The sequence below is a fragment of the Macrotis lagotis genome, chromosome 3, assembly GCF_037893015.1.
Source record: "Macrotis lagotis isolate mMagLag1 chromosome 3, bilby.v1.9.chrom.fasta, whole genome shotgun sequence".
NCBI classification, from domain to species: domain Eukaryota; kingdom Metazoa; phylum Chordata; class Mammalia; order Peramelemorphia; family Peramelidae; genus Macrotis; species Macrotis lagotis.
In genome coordinates, this window is record NC_133660.1 from 275,756,244 (window position 1) to 275,775,875 (window position 19,632).

At 54.1% G+C, this 19,632-nt stretch overlaps 1 protein-coding gene across 1 annotated transcript in view; it reads left to right on the plus strand.

Annotated features, from left to right (window-relative positions):
- TSPAN32 (tetraspanin 32) overlaps positions 1 to 19,632 on the plus strand; it is a 37,753-nt gene that overhangs the window by 17,020 nt on the left and 1,101 nt on the right. Inside the window, exons 4-7 of the mRNA XM_074230805.1 lie at positions 7,637 to 7,711; positions 18,093 to 18,194; positions 18,472 to 18,555; positions 19,428 to 19,511. Coding sequence (XP_074086906.1) covers positions 7,637 to 7,711; positions 18,093 to 18,194; positions 18,472 to 18,555; positions 19,428 to 19,511 — 345 coding nt within the window. The remainder of the gene's footprint in view (positions 1 to 7,636; positions 7,712 to 18,092; positions 18,195 to 18,471; positions 18,556 to 19,427; positions 19,512 to 19,632) is intronic.

Genomic DNA, 19,632 nt, shown 5'->3' on the forward strand with positions numbered 1-19,632 from the left:
TTTGGTTTATCTGAGTAAAGACCCTAGAGAGACTCTGGAGGAGGGAAATCAAGCAAGGGAAGGACCTTATCCAAGATCTGTGAGGGTGAGTGAGGGGAATAAGAGAAGGATGGGGAGGCCCATTATAGCTGTTTTCAGGGGTCTGAAAATCAGTCAGCCCTACCCCCAAAGGAGGCCCCAAAAGGAACTCATCAATGATAAAAGGGAATCAGTATGGATGGTTGAGGCCTGGTGGTCCTGAGAGGAAGAAGCCCTACTAGAAGCAGGAAAAGGAAATACAAATAAATAGCTTTGGGCGAGCTAGATGGGGTATCCCAGGCATGTGTGTGGGTGTGCTAAATGGAGTTAGATGAATAAGGAAAAGAAGGAAGACCGGTTTGGCTGGACCATAGCATGTGAGAAGTGAAAGAAACCATAGAGTCAGGTAAGACTAGGCTGTGAAGGGTTTGCATGCCAAATGGAAGTGTTTATGATTTGATTTGGGAGATGGTAGGGAGTCATTGCTATTTGTTGAGTGACCTGGCTGGTGGACTCTAGGAAGATAACTTTGGCCACTTCATGGAGAATGGGATGGAGAAGAGAGAACTCAGGTGGAGGTTACTGGTTTAGTCAAAAGGCACCCGGGGGCAGCTCCGTAGCCCTGGAGTCAGGAGGACCTGAGTTCAAATTTGGCTTCAGATTAATAATTACCTAGCTGTGTGACCCTGGTCAAGTCATTTAACCCCATTGTCTTGTAAAAACTAAAAAAAAAAGCAACTGAACTGGGATGGTGGCCATGGAAGGGTTTGGAAGTGGATGGATGACTGTATAGATGGATGGATGGGTGGGTGGAATGACAGATGAATGAATGGATGGACAAATGGGAGGATGGAAGGATGGGTGGATGAGTGGGCTATCATGGAGAGAGAATTAAGATCTGGCAGCTGTTTAGATAGATGGAGAGAGGGGTTGAGGCTGCTACCAATGGAGTATGGCAGTGCCCTCAGACGGGCTCGGGATGGCTTGGGTTCAGCTGGGGACATGTTAAGTTGGAGGTGTCTCTGGGAAGTCCAGGCTGAATGTCCTATTGATGGGGCAGGACAGTAGCTGCAGAGAGTAACCCGGCCGTCTTCTTGGTCTGGGAGTCAGCGCAGAGGGGATAATTAAAGCCAGATGAGCTGATGAGATCACCGATTGGGAGGGGAAGGGGACCCAGGCCAGAACTTGGGAACGCCCATTAAGAGGCCATGGGGGGAGGGGGTGGTGTATGTGTGTGTCCCGTCCTTGGCACCCCCCCCCATGTGGACTGCTTCCCAGGCTTCTGGGAGCCCCCTTCTCCGAGGCTGGGGAGAGAGGGTGGATGGCCAACAGAGACGGCTGACTTTGTTTCCAGAGTCAGACAAGTGAACGGTGCAGAAGGAAAGGTCCTAGACGCCCAGATTCAGAGCTAGAAGGGGCCAACCAGTCACCTGGGGAGGTGAGACTCCCTCATTTTACAGATGAGGAACTGAGGCTTGCTCTAGGAGGCATGACGGGAAGCGGGGAGAGAGTCGGGAGGGCAGGACCAACTCCGGGTGGCTGGAAAGGAATGCTGGGTGAGGGGGTGGGTGGCCGGAGGATCCCTGGCCAGAGGAGGGGCCGGCCTGGGGAGCTGCAGCCTCCTCCTTGACCACTGGGGGGCGGGAGGATCCTGAAGTTAAGCCTCCTGGGCCTAGAGGCCGGGCCAGGCCTAGGCCAGGAAGAAACAAAGAGGGCCGGTCCTCTGGCCGGCCTTGGGGCAGCCGGGCCTGTTGTGTAGGAGCTGGGGTGCGGGGCACTCCCACTTCCCATGATGCCCAAGCACCCCCTCCCCCATCTGATCCCCACTTTTAGCTAGGAGCTGACCAGTGCAGGGAGGAGCCTGGCTCCCCAGGGGTCTGCAGAGAGATTCCTGGTCTGACAGAGAGAGAAACCGAGTCCTAAAGGAACTGGCCATGTTCCCAGATTCCATTCTTGGAAGAACCAGCCCCCAGAATGTGCTCTCTCTCTCTCTCTCTCTCTCTCTCTCTCTCTCTCTCTCTCTCTCTCTCTCTTTCTCTCTCTTTCTCTCTGTCTCTCTCTCTCATACACACAAACCTCTGGGCAGGGACTGATCCTGCGTCACATGGACAACAGGTGGCAGAGTGGAAGGGTCCGCTGGGGAGTCCCCCTGTCTGGGTCACAGCCTAAGGGGACCAGTGGGTCAAAGGGAGAGAAGCGATGGTGGCAGGGAGCTGATAAGAGCTAGGATGGAGCTGTCCTGAGCTCGTGGCTCATCCCCGCTGTCCCCAAAACCCCAGGATTCATTCTGGACTCTGCCCGGCCCCTTTCCCTGACCACCTCCATCCCTGGACCCACCGCTCAGTGAGGAGGTCCGAGGCTCCCACCACTGGCCCCAGTCTGATGGGCAGCATCCTGTGTGTCACCAGTGACCACGAGGGAGGCCAATGGTCAGTGGAGCCTCTGGTTGTGTGTGTTTGTGGGTGTCCCCTGGGGTCTCTATGGGGCTTAACACAGTGCCTAGCTCCCAGTAGGTCCTTAATTGGGTTTGATTGGTGGATGGGTTGGTGCTACACTCCGCACACCAGTCCTCAAGGAGGGGGGTTCTGGTTCCCCCTCATCTGACTCTCATGAGGCTCAAGGACGTGTATCAGGAATCAGCTCTGAACTGAACTTTTCTTCTGAGAAATGGGTTTAAACAGAAATCTAGAGAAATGGGAGCTTTTGTAATAGAAACCTCCAGCTCTGTGACCCAGGACAAGACTACCTTCCCAGGGACCCAGATACAGATCTGCAAGGGGAGGGAAGTTTTCACACAAGGAGTTTCCCACATCTGGTAAATTAGAGATCCAAATGTCCCTCCCTTCCCCTTTCCCCCATTAATATTCTTATTACCCCAGATAACTCTTAAGTATCCTGAGGTTCCAGGGAAAAGAGATCATCAGAGATTGGGGGAACCCAGCCAGGCTCAGAGGTTGGCTGGCAAGCCGTCTGGAGAGGGAAGAAGTCTCAGCTTCTTGCTTTGTCCCCCAGGAGGCTGCACCCATCTAGAGTCACCCAGGACCCCTGTTCTTCCAGGCCACTCCCTACTAGACTAAGGAAAGGACAGTCCCCCCAAATCAGACACTCCCTTCTCTACAGCTCTCCTTTGTCACTAACATTTCTTCTCGGTCACCAAAACTTTCATTGCTTCCTTGGATCCCCCTCCTCTGGGGTTAATGGAGTTGTTCTAAAACCTTGAGAGGAGGTGCTCCCACACTCCCTTGCAGGATTCCTGGGTAACCAGCATGTTGGATTAAGCAGGACATCCCGAGCCTGGAGATTGTCCTCCGTCCGTGGGGGTGGGGTGTCTTCCTTGTCGCTTCCTGCCCTGACCTTCCAGAGGGTCAGTTCCTCAGGAAATGAAGGGCCCTGGAGGGTGAAGGATGTAAGGCCTGAGGGTCAGAAACACAGAACTAGACCACTGTTGATCCAACTTAGAAGGGGAAGCTCCGGAAAGAGCAGAAAAGCCTGGACCCATCTTAGCCGCTGCCCTCAGGGGTCTCCCTCCTCTGGGAGGTGTTGGTGTGGCCAGACCAGTCCCTCAGTCACCCCTGGGTGTTGGAGGTTTCAGGGATCCTCAAAAGCCTCTGGATGGGGTCGGGTTGGAATCGGGGAGGGATGGGGAGGGACACCCCAGCATCCGGGGCTTCTCATTTCTGCTGAGCTTGTTTCCTCTCCTGCCCCAGAGGCCTCTGCTGCTGAAGGCGGGGGACCAGACACCTCCAGATGGGCTCCTGGCCTGCAGCCCTTGTGCAGCTGGCCACCCCTGCTCTCGGCTGGTGGGGCCTGGGGGAGGGCTGTGTCTTTCTCTCCGAGGGCAGAACTTAGGATTTTCTTTATCCGGAGGACCTGGACGTGTTCTAGTAGGAGAGCCCTGGATTTGAGGAATTCCTTCTGCCTGTTAGCTGTGTGACTGTGGCCAAGTCCTTTCCTTCTGGGTCTGTTTTCCCATCTAGAAAGGGAGGAAACTGAGTAATGACAATAGTTCACTTTGAGATCAGACTTGAAGGTTTGCAAAGTTTTTTTTCAACAGAGATTATATAATAATAATAATAATAATTATAATAATAATAAAAATGAATAGCAGCAAGCCTTTCCGGAGCCCCTGTTACCCTAGGCAGGGTGCTAAGCTCCTTACCTCCTTTGATTCCTCCAACCCTAGGCATTGGGGCCACTATGACCCCCACCTCATAGAGGAGGAAAATGAAGCAGCTGGACATTGAATGACTTGCCCAGAGCCAAACAGCTCGTTGGTGTCTGAGGCAGGATTGGAACCCAGAGCTTCCTGGCTGGACTCCCAGTCCATGCTGCCTCCTGCTGCTCTCCTGTCTGACTGTCTTTTGAGACAGCTGAGGAGGATGTCCAGGGGGAGGCCGAGGAGGCTGCTCACTGGGCACACCCCTCCTCCATCAGTACCAGTTTCTTCCTTTGAAGGACTGGGTTAGAACAGATCATCTGCAGGTGCCCTTGCCCTCCAAAGCTGAGGCCCAGGACCCTAAGGACCTCGGCAGCAAAGACAGAGGCTTCAGGAAGAGTCCTCCCTGAGGTCGACCAGATCGGGCCTCTGCCAGAGAGCCTGGGGTCAGGAGGCGTGACTTGGGGCCTGTGCGGCCTTGGCAGGCAGGCAAGTGTGCTCACAGAGGACATGGTGGCCTGGCAAAGAGACAAGGGCCCGGGCCTGGCTCCACAGCTCAGGAGGCTGATAAACAATGGGACAAAGGTTCCAGGGAAGAAGAGCGGTTGACTGGGCTAAGAAGCCATGGGGATCTGTGGGCCCAGCCGCTGGCTGGCAAGAAGCTGGCTCCGGCCCTCGAACACCCCCGAGGCTCAGTTTGGGGCTCTCCCCGGCCTTTGGCCACTTGCTCTGGGCCAGCCTGAACTCTAGGAGGCTGGGTCGGGCAGCTGGAGTGGGGAGGGGGGCTGCTCCGGCTCCCTCCCAGCCAGGACCAATTTCCTTGGATCCTGTCGCTTGGGAAGGGGAGTCAGATAGCAGGGATGGTGGGGTGAGTTTTAGCAGGCTCCGGTAACCCCCAGGGAGCCATCCCTGGGTCAGTCCACAGCTCCCATTTCAGGGGCTCAGAATCCTTCAGTCCTCAGGCCCAGGACCCTTCCCCACCCCCCACCCCCAGTCTCCACACAGCCAGCCTGGCCCGTCATGGGTCTGGAACAGAGTCAGAGTTTGTTGTGCCTTATCTCTGGTATTCCAACACCCTGAGAAGTCGGCAGTGCAAGGATTACCAGCCCCATGATACAGATAAGGGAACTGAGGCTGAGCCAGTTTAGGGTATCGTATATTCCATCATAGACTCTCCCTGCTAAAAGAGGCCTGGGAGGTCAGCTAGCCCAGCCCAGTCTGGGGGCAGAGCCCTCCCCACCAAGGACTGGATAAATTCTTCATGTCCCAGGCTGAGGAGCTCCTTCCTTTTCCAGGCCAGCTCGGCCCCTTTAGGCCAGCTCCCACCACTAGAGACAATCTGCCTGACCCCCAGCCCCTTCTGAAGAGATCGTCCAAACAAACCCTGCCAGGCCAACCTGGCATGACCCTCTTTCTATCTGGCCGGACGGGCACCACCTTGCCCCTCTAGGATGGGCCTTCCCCCTTTGCTCAAGCTAGGCAGGAGGCTTCTGGGTCTAAGCTAAACCAGTCCTCCTCCCTATTTGTAAACTCTGGGGTCCAGAGAGGGGAGCAGTGGGCTAGGATTGGGACCCCAGCTCCTCTGCCTCCAAAGCCTAGCCCACGGCTTCTCCCCAGATGCCCTGGTCCTTATCTGACCAGTAACCTGAGCCTAGGATCCTTACCTGACCTGTAACCTGGGCCCAAGAGCCCTTTTACATATCTGGGCTTGGAGCTCTAATCTGACCAGGAATCTGGTCTGTGGCCATCTTTGCTCTTCCTATCCATATGGTTCTTCCGCTGGTGTTTCAAACTGGACCCTTGCTTCCTAGGATGCTCCCCATGTTTCTCCAAACCCCTCCTGGTCTGTCCCTGCCAACCTTCCTTCCCATCCATTCCTGGGCCCCACTTTGTGCTCCTTTGCAGGTTCCTCTGGAACCTTTCTTCCCATTGGCTCTGGCTTCCTTGGCAGCAATGCCCAGCAGTGGGTGTCTTTTCTCCCATAATTCTCCATCATCTTGCAGAGGTGTTGAGCCCCCTCCCAGTGCCCCCAGCAGCGTGGCAGGGGCCCAGCCTGCCCTGGCCCTCGCCAAGCAGATGGGGATTGGTTGGATTTGCTTTTCTATTCATATTTTTTTTTCACATGACTAAGGATAGCTGCATTTCTTCTTTTGAGAACCATTCCCCCCTTTGACCCCTTTGTGCTGAGAACTGGCTCCTGGCCCGAGATTAGCATCAATTTCCTATTTTTCTTGGAGCCGCTGGGCCCAGTTTCCTCTCACTCAAGAATTTCATTGCAACTTCCTTGTCAGGATTAGACACCCGAATCTCATCCCATTTTCCTTGCAGCAGCAAAGGCAGAGAATCCTGTTTGACCAGGCCGGGTGATAGGAGGGGCCCTCTGCATTCTCTGCTCTTTTACTGAGAGGGACCTTAGAGCCCAGCTGGGACAACCCCTTAGCTTTACTCAGGGAGAAACTGAAGCCCTGAGAGGAGATGCAAGGATCCCAAAGTCACAGAGTGTATTTAGGGGCTCGGTGGAAAGAGGTGCCGTGGGGTGGAATGGGAGGTCAGCTCATGCTACCCTGATGGTCTATACATCTGGAGCCCATTTCATTTAGGAGATAATGCCCATCTTTGCATGGAGGCGTGGGGCCGTCAGGCAGATCTCACCAGGCAGATGCTCAGGGTGAATAGCATCAATCAGCAAGGCTCTATTTGTTTATTCCCTTATTCTGATGGGATATTTTGTTTGTTTTTCCAACTATTTTTTGCAAGGCATTGAGATTTACATTTTTCTCCCTCCCTCCCTCCCTTTCTTCCCCCCTCCCCTGAAGGGAAGCTGTCTAAACTAGGCCATACATGTGTGATTAGACTAAACATAGATTCATGTTAGTGATGTTGTAAGAGAAGAATCAAAGCAGAGAAAATAAGAACGAGAGAAAAGTCATAATACTGAGGACAACTTTAAAATTGAAGCTAGTGAGCTCGGGTCTGCATTTAACTCCACAGTTCCCACACTGGAAGTGGATGCTACGCTGCATCACAAGTCTTCTAGAACTGTCTTTGATTATTGTGGCACTGGAATCACAAGTCCATCATGGATGGCCATCGTTACAACGCTGCAGTTAGTGTATACGGTGTTCTTTGGGTTCTGCTCCCTTCACTCAGCATCTGTTCATGCAAGTCTTTCCAGTCAGCAAGGATTTAGGAACATCATTTATTAAACAGAGCCTGAGGCCAGGCGCTGGGGCCCAAGGATGAAGGAGGAAGCCATCCCTGTGTCCTAAGGTGGCAGTGATGTCATCTCCTGACCTTATAGGTGGATGCTTCTTTTAACTGAAATAGAGGTTCTGAGGCAGGGAACATCTCTGGGCTGGGGGACCACCTAGGTCTCCTCCTCCTCCTCACTGCTGCTACTGCTCCTTAGGACTTTTCTGGGATCAGCTGAACAAATATCTTGCTTTTCCTTTGTCTCCCCAGGGCTTCTTTTCCTTCACCCTTGTGTTCTTTGTGGCAGTACAGGTGACCTTCTGGAGATACCGGGAGCCCTTCAAGGTGAGTAAGGCCTCCTCACTTGCTCAGACAAGCTTTAGGGATTGAGCCAGACTAGGGGCTGCTTGTAAATGTTTAACAACCGGCTTTCTGGGATGGGATGGTGGTGAGGGAGATATTCCTATGATTAATATTTTCCAGTCCCATTCTTAAGTGGAGACAATCTACAAACAATCCCTGAAGCCTGGATTTGCAGCATTTGCTGATTTCTTGGGGTGGGGAGGAGTGAGGGGGTGGCAGGTATTTACCCTGACAATGACCCGGACTGAGGGGAGCAGGCCCCCACCCATCCTTGGACCCCTAGGTGTCTGCGGAAGCCACAAGGCCGAGGAAGAATTAGGAAGCTGGGAGGGATGGAAAACCTAGGCGGGAGAAAGAGAGACTCCAGGAGGGCTTCCTGGAGGAGGTGACTCCTCCAGGGCAGGAGGTGGTGAGGGTGTGGCTACAGGTGGCTGACCTGGAGAGACTTGGAGGGCATCCAGGGATACGGATCCCACTTCAGTTCCATGTATGGCAGGAGCACAGTCTCTCCCCCACCCACCCTCCAGAGGTGGGAATTATATCTTGAACTGGTTCCAGATTCTTCCTGGAACCAGTGATGGGCCCCAGGCTCTAAGCCAAGACTCTGCACCAACAGACACTCAACTTCCTGCAGGCAACCTGATGAGAGTGCTGGCTGGGGGTGTGCGATGCCAGGCCCTGGGGGCACAGGGAGAGCCCCTTCCCTGCTGCTCAGCAGGATCTCTCCTTTGGGTTAGGGTGGGGGTGGGGGAGAGGGAGCATAGAAGGGTGAGGAAATAATAATGAGGAGGAGGGTAGAAATTGGAGAGCTGACTGCCATGGTGGAGAAAGGGGGCAGTGAAGAAAGAGAGGAGACAAAGAGGAGGCAGACAGACAGACAGAGAAAGACAGAAACAGACAAAGCCAGAGAGAGACAGAGAGGGAGGAGCGAGAAGGAGAGAGCTTTGGCCTCAAGGCCAGGAAGGCCTGAGTCCAAGTCCTGCCCAGCTGACTTTGCACAATCACAGCCCTATCCTGGGAGAGGGTGCTTCTTACCTTAGTCCCTTCTGTCGGTGCGATTCCAAGCCCAGCCCCCAATCCTAAGCAGCTCATAGCTGCCATTTCCTCACAACACCCCCATTTCCCAGAAGAGAGGGCTGAGGCTCCAAGAGACTATGACTTGTCCCAGCCCTAGAGAAGGCCCTGACTGACCTAAATAGAGTAGGAAAGCTCTGTGGAGAGGGAGCGTGCTCTCCTCCAGCCTGTCCATGCGCCTCTGCTCCAGGGCTGAGGCAACCCGCAGAGTCCTAGAGGAAGCTCGTGCTGACCCTCCAGAGGCAGGTCGGGCAGACAAGAAAGCTCACCATCTGTCTTGGCTGGGCCTGACTGGGGGGCTTCTCACACTGGAGCAAAGGCTGCTCGCTCATGGGCACATCACAGTCATGGCAGAGGTGGTCATGAGCCACATGGCACCAAGAAACCCCATCCAAGTGCAGAGGGATAAAGAGATACTGTCCTACCCTCGGGGAGCCCCAGTCTAGAGCCCAGGGAGACACCACTGTAAGGAAAGACATGGCTCTGCCCCAGGAACTAATAGACATGTCCTGGATCCTTTCCTGAGGGCAGGGTAGATGGAGGACCAGAACCAAACAAGCTCTGGACCCATCTGTGACTCACCAGGTGGGCACAAGGATTATGTCCAAAGGACACTAGAGGCAAATTTGACTTTGTGGAGTAACATGAAAACTTCGAGGGGAGGCAGCTGGGCAATGCAGTAGGTACAGCACCAACCCTAAGGAGGCAGAAGGACCTGAGTTCAAATTTGACCTTAGATAGTTACTAGCTATGTGATCCTGGGCAAGTCACTTAATCCTGTTTGCCAGAGAGAGAGAGAGAGAGAGAGAGAGAGAGAGAGAGAGAGAGAGAGAGAGAGAGAGAGAGAGAGAGAGAGACTTCATTGAATGATACTTTTGACTGAAACAGTGACCCAGACAAGGAGCATACTTAATCCAGAAGTTACAGGGTGAGCAAAGGGAGTTGACATGGGCTGGAAGTGAGGCCAGGATCCATCTTATATTAAGGGAATATGCTTGTGGGGAAATCCAGGTACAAGGTAGGATATACATGGCAGAGAGTGGAGAAAACTCAGTATAGACCAAAAGAGAAGTCCTATAAGGGGTACTTGGACGTAGTCAAGGGACGACCAGGACAGAAAGAAGAAATAACTAAAGGGACAGGTATGGCCCAGCCATAGAGTACCCCAAGGGTTAGGAGCCTTGAAGGGAAGAGCCAGCTAGGTGGTGCAATGGATAGAGCACCAGTCCTGGAGTCAGGAGGACCTGAGTTCAAATGGGACCTCAGACATTTAATAATGACCTAGCTGTGTGACCTTGGGCAAGTCACCTAACCCTATTGCCTTTTAAAATTTTAAAAAAACAAAAGGGATAAGGGAGTCTGGGGGGGGGGGGGATCAACACATTATTCCAGACATAGAAATCGGGGTTGTTTTAAAGCACATGGTTTGGTTGTAAGTTATGCTTGCATATAGAGGATGTGACTTTGGACCAAGGTTTGAGATGGAATGAGAGAGGTCCAATGGAACCGTCTCCCCCGTCCCTCATGCATCAAAGATCAAAGGGTTGGAGGGGCCAGGAGAAACCACAATGCTTCAACTGCACACAATTCCCATAATACTTTATTGGTAAAACTCCTTGAAATGGTTTTTTGGGGGGTGGCTAGGTGGCAGAGTGGATAAAGCACCAGCCCTGAAGTCAGGAGTACCTGGGTTCAAATCTGGTCTCAGACACTTAATAATTACCTAGGGGTGTGGCCTTGGGCAAGCCACCTAACCCCATTTGCCTTGCAAAAACCTTAAAAAAATTTTTTTTTAGGGTAGAAAATGTCCCTAAAAGATAAAACAGAAGCCTTGAGGACTTTCTAGCTTTAAGTCAAATAGAGGCTGGGGATTGAGATGGCAATCCTACTAGGAGGAGGAAGAAGAAGAAGACTGAGGATGTTTGTCCTTCATACTCAAAGAAACCCATGACATCAGGGAGGTGATGCCATGACAAGCACATACGTGTACTCTGGGGCTCAAGACGGACATCTCGGGAAGGCGGGGGATGGATTGCTTGACGAGGCTGGAGGAGGATCCTGTAGCAAACAGGGAGTGAGTCCAGAGAGCCCCAGGAAGGGCAATGTTCCTCATGGGGTTCCCCTGGTACCCAGTTCCTGAAGCTCTCACCTGACCAGGACTAAAGCCCTGGAGCCGTGGGGGTAGTGCAGGCCCAGCCTGCTGGATGAACTGCTGCAGGTTACACTGTCTGAGCTCTCGGTTCAGCTCCTCCACCTCTTGAGCCTGGGCCTGGATGGGAGAGGGGAGCCATGAAGGTGCCTGGCCCTTTCCTTCAGGAGGGTTTGATGGGTGGTGTGGGTCAGGCTGGCCTCACCTGCAGGTTCTGCTCAGCCTCTACCAGAGCCAGGCCCACACTGGCCAGGCTGCTTTCCAGCCTCTCACTTTGCAGAGCCTGAGTCCGCAGGTCCCTCTGGAGCCTGGCGGCCGAGGCCTCGTCCCGCGGCCTCTGGGAGCCGGGTACCCCCTGCTGCCGCCACCAGTCGATCTCCTCCTCCAAGGCTCGGGCCTGAGCATCCAGTTCTCTAAGGCGGGCACATGCATTCCTCAGTGGTGGCCTGCAATTGCCACATGTGGCCCTGACCCTCCTGCTCCCAAGGACAGTGCTCTACCCTCTGTACCACCCAGTTGCCCTTTGGAAGAAGAAGATTTAAAAAAGGCAGCCAATGGGCTCTAATTAGCAGGAATCTATGTTCTAAGAGGATATGTTCCCAGGAGATTAAGGCTCTAGGAAATAGCAGAAATTTCCCTCCTTATGCAAAGAAAGCAAATGTCCTCTAATATAATGATAGTGTTTATGGGTTCTGCCACCCTTAAACATCTGAAGCTTTGCCTCTTGTCTCTAAACTTAGAGATGGCAGCAGTCAACACTCATGGGGAAGAGGTGGCCCCTCAGCAGAGGTCTCTAGAGGCTGATGTCTGAAAGATGGAGGACAAGAGAGACTTCATACCTGGAGGGATCAGGGCTAGTCCGGGTACCCTGGCCACACATGCCCCCTCTATATATGAACAGTGGGCCTGGGCCACAGGGTTCCTTGGGGAGTCCCTGATGGGTCCTCCAGGATAAGGAGCTATCCTGGACAGGGGTGAAGGAGGAGAGAGGGAAGTCTTCCATTTTCCAATCATTTTCCAATCATTATCTCTGGCTCTCTGGCTCTGTGTGTCTGTGTCTGTCTCTGCCTGTTTGCTTCTCTCTGTCTCTGCCTCTTCTGTATCTCTCCATCTCTCTCTTTGTCTCAGTGTCTGCTGGCTAGAGTGGAAATCAGGGAAACGGGAGTGGGGCTAGAGAGGATACCCTTATCCATCTTCTCTGAGGCTGATAGAGAATGAAAGCAAAGTCAGGCTCCATCTGTCATGTGGCCTGGATTTTAGCGGAAGGATGGGCAGGGTCCATGGAAAGCCAGCCCAGGAATGTTGGGAAACTCAAGAAAAAATGCTAGAGCTCCAAATGCAAATAAGGAGGAAAGAGGGCTAAGTTGCTGGACACAGACAAACAAAGGCTGCAGCTAGCCAGGATGTTCCACGTTTATGCGTGTTTAAAAGATAGGCATAGAAAATGGAAGTGGGGGAGTCACGGGTAGCAGCCACAAGAACCGGCCCCCAGATGTCCGGAGCCAGAGATAGAGCCTGTGAGGACAGCCAAGGATAATGGGAATAGGTCGGGTGGGGAAGGAGACCAGGGAAGGGCTAGGACCACTAGAGAGAGATGGGATGGATGATGGGGTGCCTGGAAGAAGGAAAACCAAGCTCCCCGATTTTCCTCTCATTCAAGAAGAAAAGGAGGGCCAACACCCCTGCTGCCCTTTAAGGGTTCAGTCACTGGGCCCAAATGGCAGATGGGATCATGGAGCCAATGACCAAGACATTTGAAAGGTGACAGAGGACAGAAAAGGGCCTGCAGAACCTTTGCAGAATATGAGAGAAACAGGGAGAAAAGTCAATCTACCAACTCTGGGCCTGTAATGTTGCCCTCAGCTCCTAGTCAACCTTTAGTGTCCTCTTTTTACAAGGGGGACGAGCAAAGTCTAGAAAAGGGTGAGGGGACCCCAAGAGGCAGCATTGAGACCAGGTCCCCCTACACTAACCTGAACCCCTCTCTGATCTATCAAGACTGATAGATCAGGAGAATGTAAAACATGGACAGACTGGGGATTGTGGGGAGATTTGGGGCTGGATGGATGAGGGGGCCCAAAGAATGGTCACAAATGGCTCTCTGGCGTCTCCAGTAGAGAACTCCAGGAGCTCAGATTTCTAGCGGGAATGGTCTTCCTAGCATGTGTGTGCACCCGATGATGATGTTTGGCCTTCGTTCCTGCCATGACAAGGTCATGAATTGGAGTGGGGGGGGCTGTGCTAAGTCACCAGCTGGGGTTCAGTGACCAGATATGGATTGAGACAACTGGAGGGAGCCGAGGACACGAGGCAATCGGAGTGAAGTGACCCGCCCAGAGCTAGTAAGTGTCTGAGGGCGGATTTGAACTCAGGTCCTCCTGACTTCAGGGCTAGTGCTCTACCCACTGTGCCATCTAGCCATCTGCCAGATGTAGAGAGCACCTTACAAAGGGATCTCCTGGATCTTCCCAACAGCCCTGGCTATTTTATGGATGAGGAAACAGGCAGGCCGTGTTTAAGTGATTTTTTCCAGTCAGTACATTCTGAGGTCAAATTTGAACTCATCTTCCTGACCCCAGGTCCAGAGCTCTATCCCTTGGGCCACTTGATGCATGAATGAACTAAAGGTCTTCAGGGGGATTCTGGGGGCCCCAGCAGAGGCCACTTAGGAAGTGCCCAGTGCTCCTGTGTGGGTGCCCAGGGCAGGCTCAGGGCTGGCACCGCCTAGCTGCTGCCGAACAGGACCCGCCCAGGGGCCGGCTGTTCGGGCCGAATCCTTCAGGCGTCCTTCCCGCCAGCCCTCTCTGCTGCTCTTGGCCAGCTCTTCAGCACATAAGGGATCGATCAGGCCCCAGCAGTGACTGACTCACAGGAGACTCCTCATAGCCCTGACCCCCATTTTATAGGAGAGGAAACTGAGTCTCCAGTAGACAGGGCCTTGGTGGTGGTCCCCTAGAAGCAAGGCTGCCCTGTGGCCTAGCCCTCAGGTCTCTGGGCAGCAGGGCTGCCCATGACCAGAGGCCCGCCTGCCCTGATCCCCCCATGCTGGAGGTTCTGGCCTCAGCGGATGGGGGTGGGGCACTCAGGAAATGCTTGGGGTGTGTGAGCTGGGGGGGCGAGCGGCAGCCGTGGGGCCACATGCTTCCTGACACACTTCCCGGAGGGAGATGCTTCCAGGGAGGGAAGAATGAGGCCCTCCCACCCCCCAGCTCAGCCCACCTCTCCCACACATCTGCACACACACACAACACAGCAATGCACAGAGCCGTGTGCACATCCCAAAACCCATGCACACATAAACACGTGTTATAGCACACAAGCTGTGTCGCTAAAACACAACACACATGTGTCTGACACACGGTACATGCACCTACAGACACACATGGCTTGTCTGCATCATGCAGAGCATGCACACACACATACACAATGCTATCCACATGTCTCTGCGAACATGCACATGTAGATACTCCCACAGCTGGCCATAGCTGCTCCAGCCCCAGCTCACACCGGGAGGGCAGCCCTGCCCAGCCAGGCCGGCCCAGCCTCCTCAGACCTCTCTAACCCACAGCCCACAGATTTCTTGAGAGAGGGTCAGGGCCACCCTCCACATCACACAGGGATGTCACGGCTCTGCCCATCCCCTGCGGGGAGGATTTCATTTACTGAAATGGAGTTGACCCCAAAGTTTCCAGGAAGATGAGTTTTTATTGAATGAGATCATAGAGCACTGGGCTTTCGCAGGGTAGGAGCCATCTCTGAGTCTCAGTTTCCCCTCTTTGTACAAAGTCAGGGTTCTCAAGTATCTGAGGCTTGCCAGGTGCTTCATAAAGACTCCTTGGGTGGCCTGACTTCCCAGTGGATAAGATTTTCAGTACCCCCCTGGAACAAGAGCCTCAGGGAGGCCGGTCCAGCCTGGGAGCCCATTCTCTGGGTTTGTTCTCTCTTGATGGGGGTAAAGGGGCTTCTCTTTCCTCCCCCTCCCCCCCTCCAGTTGTTTCCATTAGCATGATACTGGAGGGGTCACTGGAGCTAAACCCAGCCTGGTCTCCCCTGGCCCCATCATGGCCATGGCCACCCCCATCCCCAGGGGTCCAGGGAGCCACCCCACCCTTGACTCTGACTCCACCCATGGAGAGTGACAGAACTGGGCAGGATAGGGCAGGGAAGGGAAGGAGAGGGCAGGACAGGAATATGCCTCTTGGGGTGGGGGTCAGTAGCCAGTCAGGAGCAGAGCCAGGGCGTCCTAACCTCCTGACCCTGAGACCAAAACACTCTTCTTCCTCATTGATTCTTCCCTTTGCTGGACCACAAAGAACCTTGCCCTGCCCTCCTCCCACCCAGCCTGGCACCCCTCCCTGACAGAGATGAAGAGGGGCCAGAGAAGGTGGGCACTAAGGAGGGTACAGGTCAAGCTCTTCAGAAGACACCAGTAGGTTCATTGCCTAAATGTTATTATTTAGTCCTATTCTTGTTATAGATAAGGAATAAGTTTGCACAGCCCCCTCCTCTGTGCCAAGCATCCTGAGGTCAGTGGAGAGATGAGTGCCAAGTCAAGGCCAGCCTGCCCTCAGGGAGCTTATGCCCCACTGTAGCGGATGAATGGGAATCACTGTAGCCAAGGCCAGTCCGCTGAGCAGCCTCACAGGCCAGGCCTCAGTTGGGGGCACCACCAGTGACCAGTCCTCCCCACTTCCCCCTCAGAGCCGGGGCTGCTTTGGGGCATTGGTCTCTACAGGTTCACCTTCTAGATGGGGATCAGTTGCAGTTGGGCATGCTCTTGGATTATGTAGGAAAGGAGCTGAGCCGGGGTGGGGGGGCCAGGCTGGCGCCAACCTTGAATGCCAGGCTGAGCCCATGGAGCCTTTTCATCCTGTGAGCAAAGGCGATGGGCAGGGACAGCTCTTGGGCAGAAATGGGGGCCCCAAGAGTCTGGAGAGAGTCCTCACAAGAGGGAGAGATGGATGGTGGGCTATGGTGAAAGATGAGGGAAGGGCCTAGGAAAGCCCCAGAGTGCATTCATTCATTCATTCACTCATTCAAAGACTATTCCCCTGGGGACCTTGGGCAGCCAAGGAGCTGGCACAGAGCCTGAATTACTCTGAGAAAAAGAGGACGTGGGCAGCAGGGCAGCAGAGAGGGCAGCGGGAGCCCTGAAGGGCCTGCTCTGTGCTCCAGTCATTTCAGATCTGTTTCATCTCAGCTGAAGGCCTCTCCTCCCCTCAGCCCATCTGAGATTCCAAAACCCTTTCTGTATCTTGGGGATCCTCTTGTGAAATGTCTTCATTTTCCGGGGGGGGGGGCAGAACTGAGGCTCAGGGAGAGACAAGGACTGGTCTGAGAGGCCTCATAGGGAGTCGCACCTGGGATTCTCTCCAGTGCCTCAGTCTAACCCCTGGAAGTGAATAGCCCACTGTGATGAACTTGACCTAGCCTCACTCAGGGACTAGTGGTCACAGGCTCCATTATTGGGGCCCAAGAGTCTTCCTTCCAACTTCTCCCTGAGCTGAGGATCTCCTGGGTAACCAGCCCTGCAGGAACAGGGAGTCCAGGTTGGTGAGAGAGATCTCCCAGAAGGTCGTTCTCACTTCAAGCATCTCCTTCCTTGAGCCTACTGTCTGCCCGAAGAAGTGGGATGGCTAAGAAATCTCCCACTGGCTGCACCAGCCTGGCCCTGGGACACCAGAAGAGAAAGGGGGAGGGTCTCCCTTTCTGGCCCCAGGCTCCTTTCCCGGCAGAGGTGGAGGGTTGTAGGCTCTGATGCCCCAGACGATGACCCTCCTGAATTGTGGCTGAGGTGAACCAACTTTGGACTTGGGGCCCTCCTACTCAGCAGGCCCTCCTCATGGCTCTGCAGGGGAGTCGCCCAGGGTCACGTCTGTCCCACCTGAGTATTGGGGCCATTATCGGTTCTCTTCACCAAGCACTGTGTGACTGGCAGAGGACAAGGCCAGGCCCTGGAGAAAGGAAGGGAGTCAGGGAGCGGGGCAGGGGAAAGCAGGCCGAGTGAATAGTCCGATGGACTAGGGCCTGTGGGGAGTCCTTTGCAAGCATCAAGTCATAGTAATATATAATCATCATCATCCTGGGAGCTGGCTGTTGTTATCATACCCATTTTACAGATGAGAAAGTTGAGGCCACAGAGGTCACACAGCTAGTCAGGGTTTGGGGTCACATTTGAACTCAGGTCTACCTGACTCCAGGGCCGGCACTCTGCACTATGGCGCCATCTAGGGGTCCAAGAAAGATCACTTTCACCTAAGGGTGATAATCAGGGAGGGCATCCAGGAGGAAGTAACCCCTGAGCTGGATCTCCAAGAATGAGGATTTCAGTGGCTGAGGTGAGGTGAAAGGAAGGTGAAGGGAAGGTGATCCAGACACAGGTAGGTGCCTAAATTTACATCATAACATCCCAAGTGAAATTAAGGCAAACTGGCACATAAGTTCTGAACTCCATTAAGTTATTAGCAAAGTGCAAATTTGCCCCAAACAGCATCTCATCCAAACACTAGAAGGCAGCCTCGAAGACAGGGATGCCGAGACAATTGGATCCAAAGTCTGAAGCAGCATAGGCTCAGGGGACAATAGGATCAGTAGGCACCCCAGAACGACACCTCTCGTTCACTCTGATAGAATGAGTCCACGGGCAGGGATGACCCATGGTAGTGAGTGGCTGGTCAAGGATGCCTGGTGGGCCAGAGATACCAGGGAGAAGCAGGCTTCGCAGTTTAACTCAGAAGGGAGAGGAAACTCATAAATGAATTCAGAGAATTGTGCCCAAGACAAGGCTGCCAAGTGGCCTGAGGGGCAGAATGGAACCCATTACAAAGTAGAATCGGTTTGCTTTTCTCAATTTCTCAATAAAATGCAACAGGTGTTTATTGTCTTCAGATGGTGATAGAGGCCAGGGTCCCATTGGTGATGGGGGTTGGTGGGCCTGGGGATGATAGAAAGGAGCCACCGTGGAGCACTGAGGACATATGAGGCACTTTGGTGGTGCAAACAGGAGGTGGGGCATGTTGAGAAGGGTGGTGCAAACAGGAGGTGGGGCATGTTGAGAAGGGATAGGAGGAGAAGGGGAGGAAAGGGCCAAACAAAGGGGTCTCCAGGCTCAGGGCCTCCTTGGTGTGGTCTTGTTCACAGGTGGAGAACACCATGCTTGATACCTATGACCTGGCTTATGAACAGGCTATGCAGAATGTCTCTGGCATCTGGTGGCAGAAGCTGGTGGCCATCCACGATACGGTAAGCCCTGACCCAGGAGGGGTCTGGTCCATGTTGGAAATGGTTTGATTTCTATCCTAAGACACAGGGGACCCTGGAAAGCCTTCTCCTCATGGTCCTCAGTTTCCCCATCTCTGAAAGGGGTCTTGTGGCTCAAGGGGGCAAGGCAGGGGCTACTGGCTGGGGCAGGAGAGTTGCTGGTCCCCTCTGTCCCTGCTGAACCCCAGAGAGGACAGGACAGGCATGTAGGGGTTCCTCCCTGGCCTGCTGCTCACTGGGACCCCTCTGCCATTTTTAGTTTGGCTGCTGTGGAAAGAGTTCCCCTCTCAGCTGGCTTGGACAGGAGGAGAAGGACTTGTGTAGGGGAGCTCAGCAGAGAGAGGTATGGAGCAAGGGGCTGCTGCCTTGGATCAGTGGCAAGAGGGAAGACTTGGGTCTGGCTGGAGGAGGGGAGGTATGTGGGGAAGGGGGGGTAGAAGGAAGGTCCCCATTTTACAGATGAGGAAACTGAAGCTCTAAGGCTTTCAGAGCCCTGCTCAGGGCCCACAGTGAGCAACAGAGGAGCCGGGTTCAAAACTGGCCTGGTGCTGTAATAGACCAAAGGATGAAGGCTTGACCCTGACCAGCCTCATGGGAAGGGGCAGCTTGGGCTAGCCCGGCCCAAGTTCTCTGGGCTGAGACCTAGGCTTGCACAAGGGTCCTTTCTGCAGTACCGGCCTCAGGGGCTGGGAAGCCACTTCTTGTCCGAATTCCCTGGGGCCCTCTGCCAGCAGCAGACCTCTCCCTTCTGTACTCTCCTCCCCCTGCCCCCCACTCCAGGCAGGGACTGGGGCTGAAGGAACAGGGCCAATCTCCCTTCCCAGCACAATCCTGCCCCCCACTCCCAGAACGCTTCTGTCCTCTGGCCAAATATCTCCACTTCTTTTGACTGCCCCACCCCCAAAGGGCCTCCAGAATCCTCAGAGCCTCTATGCCCATTGTGATGACCTAATGGCCAGGCAGCGCCTGGCACGGCTCCGTCACCCAGCAGCCCAAAGGGCGAGCTACTCCTTATGCCCCTGCCCAGCCCCGGCTGAAGGGAGGAGGTTGTCTGGGGAACGTTTTTCTGGAAGGCAGGCCTTGTGGCCCATGATCCAAGTAGAGATATAGGGTGTTTGGGGGGGCAGGGTACACTGCTCCTCCCCCAATTTGGGGATGGGGGAGTGGGGTGGCGGGGAGTTCCAGCTCTGCTCAGCCTGTTTCTCTTCCTTCCAGGGATGCCTGCAGGGGATCAGAAGTTTTGTGAGAGAGCACTTGAACCTAGTCACCTTTCTGTTCATCATCACACTAGCCTTCATGGTACCCACCCCTTCCCACTCACCCCACCACATGGTCTGTCCAGAGGAGAGAGATGTGATCTTGTGGGATGGGCCTGGGATTAGGTCACTCATCTTCCCCTTGAAGAAGTCCTGGCACCTTC